The sequence below is a fragment of the Salvelinus sp. IW2-2015 genome, linkage group LG14, assembly GCF_002910315.2.
Source record: "Salvelinus sp. IW2-2015 linkage group LG14, ASM291031v2, whole genome shotgun sequence".
NCBI classification, from domain to species: domain Eukaryota; kingdom Metazoa; phylum Chordata; class Actinopteri; order Salmoniformes; family Salmonidae; genus Salvelinus; species Salvelinus sp. IW2-2015.
Genome location: NC_036854.1, coordinates 51671888 through 51682531, shown reverse-complemented (window position 1 = coordinate 51682531; position 10644 = coordinate 51671888). Strand labels below are relative to the sequence as shown.

At 41.8% G+C, this 10644-nt stretch overlaps 1 protein-coding gene across 1 annotated transcript; it reads right to left on the bottom strand.

Annotated features, from left to right (window-relative positions):
* Positions 1-6611: 6611 nt before the first annotated feature.
* Positions 6612-8565, bottom strand: LOC111972478 (transcription factor Sox-17-alpha-A-like). Its single transcript, XM_023999475.2, has 2 exons — positions 8156-8565; positions 6612-7629 (listed from the first exon to the last, which is right to left on the bottom strand). Exons 1-2 carry the CDS (start codon positions 8451-8453, stop codon positions 6740-6742), a joined length of 1188 nt encoding a protein of 395 aa, XP_023855243.1. The 5' UTR covers positions 8454-8565; the 3' UTR covers positions 6612-6739.
* Positions 8566-10644: the final 2079 nt, after the last annotated feature.

Genomic DNA, 10644 nt, shown 5'->3' with positions numbered 1-10644 from the left:
GGGTAATGATTGGTTGAGACGTTGATCAATGAGATTTCATCCTTTATTCACCTACTCAAAAAGACAGCCAGAAGTTTGTTGAATTCCCAATGTGTTATCACTATGCTTTCAACCATCTAAAAGCACAACAATGTTCAAATGGTAATACAATGTCAAATATGTTTGTATTTGTACAATGAGTTAATGTGTTATCAACGTTTAATCTAATAGCACAACCAAATGACCTGGATTACAGTTGAGATTACATGAAAAGTACATAGTGAAAGTGATCAACGCTGTTTGAGATTCTGTGCAGATTATTACAGCATTTGTGAAGATTTCCACAGACCTGCGACCTTTGCATGTTATCTTGAACATGCACGCTTTCTATGATTACATAAAAAGACATTTGTAGTTACAGTAACCTCGAAATGTGGCCATGGATGTGTTACTCATTTTAAGGTTGAATAAATACTGTTACATTAGTTTGTAAGATAGCCTTAACTTTAGGCTATTTACTATATTACAAAAGTCATGTTGAATTGTGTGTAGTTGACGCAAACAAATGTCAATATTTAAAGGAGATGTAACTAATGCTTAGTTAAATCTTAGCCACTTGCTTAATCCTTTTCTTCCACTTGTATTTTGGGTTTAGTTGGATATGTGAATCCAAAATAATTTCTTAACTTGTCGACAAGTTAGTAGGCTATATACTGTATTGTAAAAGTGATGTTGTGTTTGGTTGTCAACAACCAAATATCAACATTTGAAGGAGATGTATTTTTTGTGCCACTGACAATGGCACAAAAGAACATTGATATGTTGGATTCACATGTCCATCTCACCCAAACATTTAAGTTAAAGAATAGCACTACGTCAAATCAAATCAAATCAAACTTTAAATGCACTTTACATTTTGATTTGATTTAGTCCTATTCTTTCACTTAGATTTTTGGTTGAGATGTGGATGTGAAACCGAATTTATAAACATTATGTGGACACCTATACATTTGGCAGCCAAGTACAGGTTTCAGTCGAGACTTTTATCATCTGTTGAAATATCTTAACGCCTAGAATAAAACCCTCCAGGCTATGTCATAAGACTCAATTGAATAAAATAAACAAATAATTACAGGGGGCAGTTTGGAGAAACTAATGCTGTGCGAAAAGTCCTCTGGAATAAAGCACATGCTGGTAATAATTACATAACCAACGTTCTAAGGTGATACTAGTCACGTCTGAATATGGCTAGTAACCCTTGACAAATACTCTGCTGGAGGCTCGGGGGCAAAGCCAGATTTTTCAAGACAAATACTATCCATAAGACATAGAATGGGTCTTCTCTTTCTATTACAACACAGAGACTGTGTCCTTCATAGGGGACATATCATTTTCAATAGTGTTTAGTTGTGACATATATTGAGGTGTATCTATTTCTTTGTGTTCAGTACTGGCTAAAGCTGTTTGTGACTTTACAGTGTCTGTGAGTGAATGACACTTGTTTTACTATGACTGTGCCCAAATTTACCCCAAAGCTGTATTTGTCACTGTATTTGTGTTTGAATAAAGCTGTATTTGTGAAAGGCAGCTACCTGAGGTGAGATTAGTGCAATGCTGTGATTAAGTGCTTCTGTGTTAATGTAGCGAGCCGCCCAGGCAAGCCTAGCGGTAATCTCCCTGTCTGTTCCCCTCCCACCCCGTCCCGGCCTGGCTGGCCACTCGCTGTCAGACAGACAGGCCTCAGGACTCTCATCACTTCGCACAGTACACAGGAACACACATTAAGGACCTTTTTCCTGGGCTGTAGACTATGTCTATCAGTGTGTTCTCTCTCTCTCTCTGTCTTGTTCTCTCTTGTTCTCTCTTGTTCTTTCTTTCTCTTTCTCTCTCTCTCTCTCTCTCTGCTCTCTATCTCTTCTCTCTCTCTCTTCCGTCTGAACGCATCCTCTTCTGACTCACGAGTAGCTACATGCACCAACGCGTCCTGCTCGGGTCGTCGCGTCCGCTTCCGCGTCTATTCGCTGGTGATAGTAATATATTTCTTATTTTTTTCTCGCTCTCTCCTTTTCTCTCTATAATCTTTTGTTATCCATTTTATTGCCCTGTCATTTTAAAAATGACAATTTGCCACACCAAAACAATGCCCGTCATCTCCTATACATTTATCTGTGATAATATCAGCTGTAGATCAGTCTCTGAGATTTGAGTCGGCATATTTGTAGTCACTGTGGAAATTCCAACAGTTCTTGAGCACACATATTTCGAGTCACCTGCCCCTCTCTCTCTCTRTCTGGCCTGAATATTAAAACAGCAAATTTACTCAGCGGTTTGCGGCCATCATTTGTATCAAATTAGTGGGGGGAGATAACATTAGCTCTCACAGGGGGTGTCTGCCTCCCCACCCACCCCACCCCACCCCAGTCTGTACAGGTGACCCCCACCCACCAACTCCGCTGATCCTGAGTGCTGCTGTGGTGATAGTGGTCTGAGCCTGTCCTTATGCAAGCCATTAGCTATCACAACAGAGAGGCTAAAGTTAAACCCAGCTGCAGACTGAATTTGCACAGATTCACACCAATTAGACGGGATTCCCCAGCCTAGCCCTAGGGAAAGTGTGTCACCTGTTATAGAGGGGGTCAGCCTGGTCTCATAGACTAGACGTAGCATAGTAAATGTAAATCCGGGACACTCAAATTAGTATGATATGTTACGTTTGGTATGGTTACATAAAACAGAAGGTTACTTAACCTTTTCACGTGTGAGTTCCAAATATCTCTAACYGTCGCACCAGTGTGAGTTTTTCTATGCTCTAAAAATTKTATTTTGTAACAGAATACAAAATGTGATTGTTACACAGCAGGACGGTTAACTCGCACTGCCCTCAAACCAAGGCACGCTGCCTGCTAATTTTCTATAGGCTATGTTTCAACTTGTCAATTTCAAAWAAWWTWTATTTTCTAACAACATTTTGAATTGAGCTGTTTTCCGCCTTCTCATTAATTCACATAAGAAGTAGCCCATTTCACTGTTGCGGACAATTTATGTTTGAGGCTTTACTGAGTCAGACAAACTTCTCTCTTCAACGAGAGCCCAAGCACTTCCCCAGTGCTTCCCCAGATCAAGTATGGAGACATTGTGCATCTCTAGTCAGAACAGGCCTTGCACAAACGTATTCCCCCTGGCACATTTTCTGTCTGGTGACGCGCATTGCCTTCATTGTTGTTTTCCTTACAAATAATAACTTTGGTCATGTATGCGTTCCTATTAAAGTAAGTGCATTATTTTCTGTAAATATCGTGTTGTCATTTCTACTGTAGCATACCGTATGTATGGAGCGTAATGTATTATTCACATACTTTCAAATACTYGTGACAAATCATTCAAACAGATTCTTGCATAGATTGTAATGGACACATATGATGTGTTTAAAATACTTTTTTGAAGGTTGTACTGATTATGATCAGTTAAGCTATTTTCCAGRTATGTGTAGTGCCATGTTTGTTGACTTCATACAATACAGTCTGGTTGTCACGTAAGGGTCTGTCAGACTAAAGATGTTATAACAAGGGATAGTTCACTCGACTGACTTATGGTGCTTGCAAGACAACTATGGGTTGCCAGCTTAGACCCGGGGTTTTATTTTTATTTTGCATATAAACTTCTCCTGTGTCTGCCCCCCATTTATTGATAAATCCCCCATCAAAGTAATATTTCTGTCACACCCTGATCTGTTTCAGCTGTCTTGTGCTTGTCTCCACCCCCCACCAGGTGTCTCCCATCTCCCCTCATTATCCCATGTGTATTTATACCTGTGTTCTCTGTTTGTCTGTTGCCAGTTCATTTTGTTCGTCAAGCCTCCCAGCGTTTTTCCCCTTGCTCCTGTCTTTTCTATAGTTCCTGTTTTCTAGTTTTCCCGGTTTTGACCATTCTGCCTGCCCTGAGGCTGCCTGCCGTCCTGTACCTTGCACCACCACACTGGATTATTGACCTCTGCCTGCCCTGACCCTGAGACTACCTGCCGTTCTGTACCTTTTGGACTCTGATCTGGATTACTGACCTCTGCCTACCCTTTACCTGTTATTTTTCCTGCCCCCTGTTCTAGTAATAAACTTTTATTACTTCAACACTGTCTGCATCTGGGTCTTCCCTAAAACGTGATAATGATACCTTCCCCGATTTCTACCCCCTATACGTTCTGTTGCTACTGTTCCAATCACATATTTGTGATGGTTTGCTGCAGGGACCAGTCAACAATGATGAAACATACAGTATGTGATTGTACTCGTCAAATGGTTAGGGCAAAAACAAAAGTAGGGTGATTGGTCGGGGTGGAAGGGTGGGCGTATAACGTGAACGTCTAGCAACCCAAAAGGTCTTTTGTACGAATCTCATCACAGACAACTTTAGCATTTTAGCTAATTAGCAACTTTGCAACTACTTACTACTTTTTTGGCTACTTTGCAACTTTTAACCTAACTCCTGATCCCAACCTTAACCCTAACCCTAACCTTAACACTAACCTTCACCCCTAACCCCTAGCCTAGCTAACATTAGCTACCTAGCTATAGTTAGCCACCTAGTCATTTAGCTAACCTTAGCAACAACAAATTGGAATTTGTAACATATCATACATTTTGCGAATTCGTTACATTTTGTCCAAATTGCAATTCGTAACATTTCATACAAATTTTTATTCGTAACATATACGAAATGGATGATGGACATCCACAAATTAATACATACCATATGAAACATAACATATTACACTTATTGGGGTGTCCCGGATTTGTACTTACTAAGTTACGTCTACCCCTGAGTCCAGGTTGGGGGTGAGGGTGCAAATGTTTGTTTCTTTAGGGGTGGAAGCGGGAAGCCTATCAGCGTTTGGGGTGGTTAGGGGATTACTTTATGTTACAACAATACAATAAACAGAAAATAATCCCAGTCATATGCAATGCTCGATTAATGACCATCTTGCGTGTTTTATGTGAGAAAAAAATACCATACGTTGAGATTAATTCAATTGGACTGGACAGAGCAATTTCCCCAAACTAGGATATGATTAATCTGTAGAATTATAATGCACCTTTTATTTTTCTTGAATATTTCCAATCTCTAAAATGACATCATCATTATGTCTGTGGGAAGGACAGGGAATGTTTACCTTGAGATCCAACCTCTGCTTGTGTTACATAGGAGAAATGTCAAAACACTGGACATGAACAAAGTGGAGGAATATACGCCTCTGGAAAATGCTTCCTCTGAAGTACTAAAAATGGATTCTGGGGTCAGGGTGCTTGACACCTCGAAGAAGAACCTCGTCCTTTCAAAAGGAACATCTTTATTTATAAAATGGTACACACAACTATAAATATATAGGAATCGTTGTCTTGATGTGCTTAACACCTTCCTCATCCATTCCACATCAAATGTCCATATACTTTATCTGTTTTCTGAATTAATCCATGCTATGAAAAACACACAGTATACCTCTTATTTGGCTATAAAAAATATATATTTGTATAAATATGTTTAGTCCTATTGAACGACTCTCCATTATTTAGCATAGGTGTAATAAATACACAAATATTGAATTGTCTCTGCCATTAGTCAGGGGAGACTAAATCATTTAGAGACAGGATATCCGGGACATAAACTGTGCTTCCATGCTGCGAAAACAAGGCGTCATTTGTAAGTCAAACCCTGAGATCACCGCTATTCTAACCGGGGCAGGAAGCCGGACCAGAGCCTTCCACTGTGGACTAACTCTGTTGCCCGTTGAGCTGCTCCACAATGTTCCACAACGCGACCATCAGTTTATTCACCATGTATGTGTTTTCTTGAGAATATACAAAGCATTCAAATATAATATGTATTGTCTATCAAATGTGAGCAGATGGCTGTGAATTGTAGGCCTGTGGAGGATTTGTTAAATGTAAAAATGATCAGATACATGTTCCTAATATTGTTGTGAAATTAATCTAGGCTAGCACTGATGTCTATACAGTATAGGTATAAGTGATCTATCTTATGGATAAAAAAACGGTTTCAACAAATTTGATTATTAATAACATAAAACACAAGTGTAGGCTAAATGGTCTATAACCTCTTCAACTGATGTTAACATTGATTCAAATAAACAATGAAAACATTGTKTTAATAACTATTTGGTTACTTATTACCAAGGTGCATTGATATAATAATTGGTGTAATGCTGTATTTCAACAACGAAAAGGTAGGGTAAAGTAATTCAAAAACATAAAACAGTAAAGGAACATAGATTTTGGTTCAAAACTTTATTTTTCAAAAGTGTAAAGGTATAAAACAGCTATACATAAAACGTTCAAATAGTAACTGTACATTATTTATTATCAGAAAATGTATTTATGTTCCTCTTCAGAACAAAAAGAAAATACAAACCAATGTGTGAACAGTCATCATTACAATTCAGATGTCATACTATGGCTTCTTAGCTCATACAGTGATACACATTGAACGCCCTTCACACAAAAAGAAAATAACATACTGAATTTGAACCCTCAAATTAAAGAGATCCCACTGTTCCCACTGGCCTTCAATTGTAACAGAATGAAAGAGAAAGACATAGAGAGAAACGGAGACAGGGAGGGAGAGAGAGAGAGAAAGAGAGAGAGAAAGAGAGAAGACAGAAATAGTGACAGGAGACAGAAAGAGACATTTGAGGTCAGGTTATGTGCTGTAATAGCTTCAGTAGTAGATAGAGACAGGGAGGACCAGGAGGTTAGGAGGTGTAGTTACAGTAGAACACTGTGCTGGCATCAGAGAGCACAGAGGATATCAGGCTCTCAGGTCCCTGCATGTTGGCCTCATGTGCCCCATACGACAGGCCTGTCATGTCCCCAGGTCTGGAGGAGCTCAGGTACTGTTCAAACTCACTCCGGTCCACCTCACCTATCAGCTCTGATGGATGCATCTGCTCCACCTGGTCTGCTGGGTGGGAGTCTGGGGGAGGGGAGCGCTGTCCTGTCCCATGTCCTGGGTGTCGCTTGGGGTGACTGGGGCTACAATGCTGGCTGTAGTACATAGCCAATTGGTTGAAGGAGGGGGGCATGGGGCCAGCCTGGTGGCCTTGCTGCTGCTCAGTGGGGGAGGAGAGGTGTCTGTGGAGCATGTGGTTGGCGTGCTGGTTGGAGTGAGGGTCCTGAGGTGTGTACTCTGCCCCCTGGGAGTGGTAGGCGTACGCAGGCATCATGTGGCACTCCTCCTGAGAGTGGCCGGAGAAGAACATGGAGTCTGATTCCACGGCATCTAGTGGGGAGGTGTCGGGGGTGGGCAGGCTGTAGGGTTCGTAGGAAGCCCCCCCGAGGGCCTGGGCGTCGCGGTAGTGGCCGAGGGACTGAGTCGACACCTGGTAGCCATGCTCGTGGTGGTAACCCAGCCCCAGGCCCTCCATACATACTCGGCCGTCCCCACCCAGGGAGGTGCTCTGGTGGTCGGACACACCATGAACCAGGAACCCTGAGTCCAGACGCTTAATCCTCTTCACCTGCTTCCTCCGCCGGGGTCGGTATTTGTAGTTGGGGTGGTCCTGCATGTGCTGGACCCGGAGCCTTTCAGCCTCCTCTACAAAGGGGCGCTTCTCGGACACAGGAAGGGCTTTCCACGACTTCCCTACAGATCAAGAACAGAGCTCATATGAGTCATATGGCGGCATCAGGCATGCAGACTGGTGGTGTTCCAAAATAGCTAATTGCCAATTTAGTAACAACAGGAGAACACTGATTTCATAACATGATAACATTACTATTATTATTGATCAAAAGCAGTAATCGTTGTAATTAGTTCATTTGGAAATTATATTAGTTACTTACTCTATATTTGAATGGCCAAAGTAAGGGCAGATAGTTTCCATAATGTACTTTTTCATGAAAATGTGTCACTACACAAATACTACAAACCAAAATCATTGACGTAGGCTACAATAATATTTATCATATTTATTGTAAAATAAATTCATTATGCTTTCACGTGACAACAACACACTGTTTAAAATAACAATAATTCACTAAGGATTCCGTCATGTATATATAAAAAAAAAATGAAAAATTAAAGAAATACACATTGGTCTTTATAAATACCATGGAAGTAACAGGCTCACYTAATCAATTAAGCCTACTTTATAATTGTATTGTCTTACCCAACATTTTGCTCAACTCCGCATTGTGCAGGTCAGGATTTTGTTGTGCCAGTCGTTTGCGCTCATCCTTTGCCCACACCATGAACGCATTCATGGGTCTCCGGATCCGCGGCTCAGTCTTTCCACGGTTCTGGTTCKCGGAGCTGGTAGCGCACGACTCGCTCTTCACTTTGGTGTCCCCGAGAGGGCTCAGGGGGTCTGCCCACTGACAGTGTCCCATTCCAGGCATCATGACTGACATCGCGCACCTAGCCTGGGTCTGATCGTCACTGGCGTAACCCGCATCCGGACTACTCATCTCTGTTCTATCGACACCAACTGCAGCAACTCGCACAAAAAAACACAAAAAAACAGAAGTGCCCCTAGCTGTACAGATATAAAAATGAATGTTAACGCAAGAGTAACGATTCCAAACTGAATGGGAAATATCCGTCACTGTTAGATAATAGCCAGGAGCTGACTAAACTAGAGCTGACTATTTTACCCTGAGGGGMATACTATAAGAGCACAGGCAACCAATCAACATAAAGGTGGGAGTGCCCACCCCTGAGGCGCAAAAAGTTTGAAGTAACCGCCTTCCAGCCTTATTGGGAGCGCGATACCACCCATGGAGACAAGCACTGTCATCTATGCATAATACAAGCAACACATTAGGTGCCCAAACACAGTTCAAGATTAAACAGACGGAATATTGCTATTGTGCATTTTGGAGTTATGATTAAATTAGAACATATTGCGTTCGTGAAATAAACAATTTGGGATACATCATTCTAAAAGGATATGGGAAAATAATTTGTCCTACAGTCTATCAAATTTAGCAAATATCAAATAATTAATATTCGAAAAAGTCAACATTAATGCACACAAACGTTTGAATCCAACTAAAATGCTGCTTTGGTGAGAGACTTTCTCCATTGCTCATGCACCATCACTTTCAAATCTTATTTTCCAGTTTTAGATATTTTTATATCACTTCCCACCTCTAAGTTTTAACTCTGCCTTAAAGTATATTTTATTCTCACTGTTATTCAGATGTAAACCTAATACACATGGACTATCTCATCTGTAGGCCTATTGGGATGATGGATTTGGTAACTGGAAGTTCTAAAGCGCAGATTTACGCATCATTTTGACGGTCTGCCAGCGTTCACAGAAATTGACTGAGGCTGGATGTAAATGATGTTAATAACAAAAAGTGTTCATAAAAATTCTTAGATGGGGACACATTTGCAAACAGTCGAGATGAAATAAACACCCATTTATCGGCCTTTGTTGTCTGAAGAGAAGCGCCGGACCGGGGCCACAGCTAGGGGACACAAGGGCRGTCTATAGTGGTGAAAATTGGTTCTCACTCTTCAAGACCGAGCAAATGAAATAAAATAAAATGTTATTTGTCACATGCGCTGAATACAACAGGTCTACACCTTACAGTGATATGCTTACTGCAAGCCCTAAACCAACAATGCAGTATCTAGAAAATAACTTTTWAAAAAGTATGAGATAAGAATAACAAATAATAATAGAGCGGCAGTAAATAACAATAGAGGGGCGATACACAGGGCGTACCGGTACAGAGTCAATGTGCGGTCTCGAGGTAATTGAGGTAATATGTACATGTAGGTAGAGTTATTAAAGTGACTATGCATAAATAATAACAGAGAGTAGCAGCAGCGTAAAGGAAGGGGGGGGCAGTGCAAATAGTCTGGGTAGCCATTTGATTAGCTGTTCAGGAGTCTTATGGCTGGGGGTAGAAGCTGTTTAGAAGCCTCTTGGACCTAGACTTGGCGCTCCGGAACCGCTTGCCGTGAGGTAGCAAAGAGAACAGTCTATGACTAGGGTGGCTGGAGTCTTTGACAATTTTTAGGGTCTTATTCTGACACCGCCTGGAATAGAAGTCCTCGATGGCAGGAAGCTTGGCCCCGGTGATATACTGGGCCATACGCACTACCCTCTGTAGTGCCTTGAGYTCGGAGGCCAAGCAGTTGCCACACCAGGCAGTGATGCAACCCGTCAGGATGCTCTCGATGGTGCAGCTGTAAAACCTTTTGAGGATCTGAGGACCCATGCAAGTTTTTTCAGTCTCCTGAGGGGGAATACGTTTTGTCGTGCCCTCTTCATGACTATCTTGGTGTGCTTGGACCATGTTAGTTTGTTGATGATGTGGATGCCAAGGAACATGAAGCTCTCAACCTGCTCCACTACAGCCCCGTTGATGAGAATGGGGGCGTCCTCGTTCCTCCTCTTCCTGTAGTCCACAATCATCTCCTTTGTCTTGATCACGTTGAGGGAGAGGTTGTTGTCCTTGCACCACACGGTCAGGTCTCTGACCTCCTCCCTATAGGCTGTCTCATCGTTGTCGGTGATCAGGCCTACCACTGTTGTGTCATCAGCAAACTTAATTATGGTGTTGGAGTCGTGCCTGGCAGTGCAGTAATAAGTGAACAGGGAGTATAGGAGGGGACTGAGCACGCACCCCTGAGGGGCCCCCT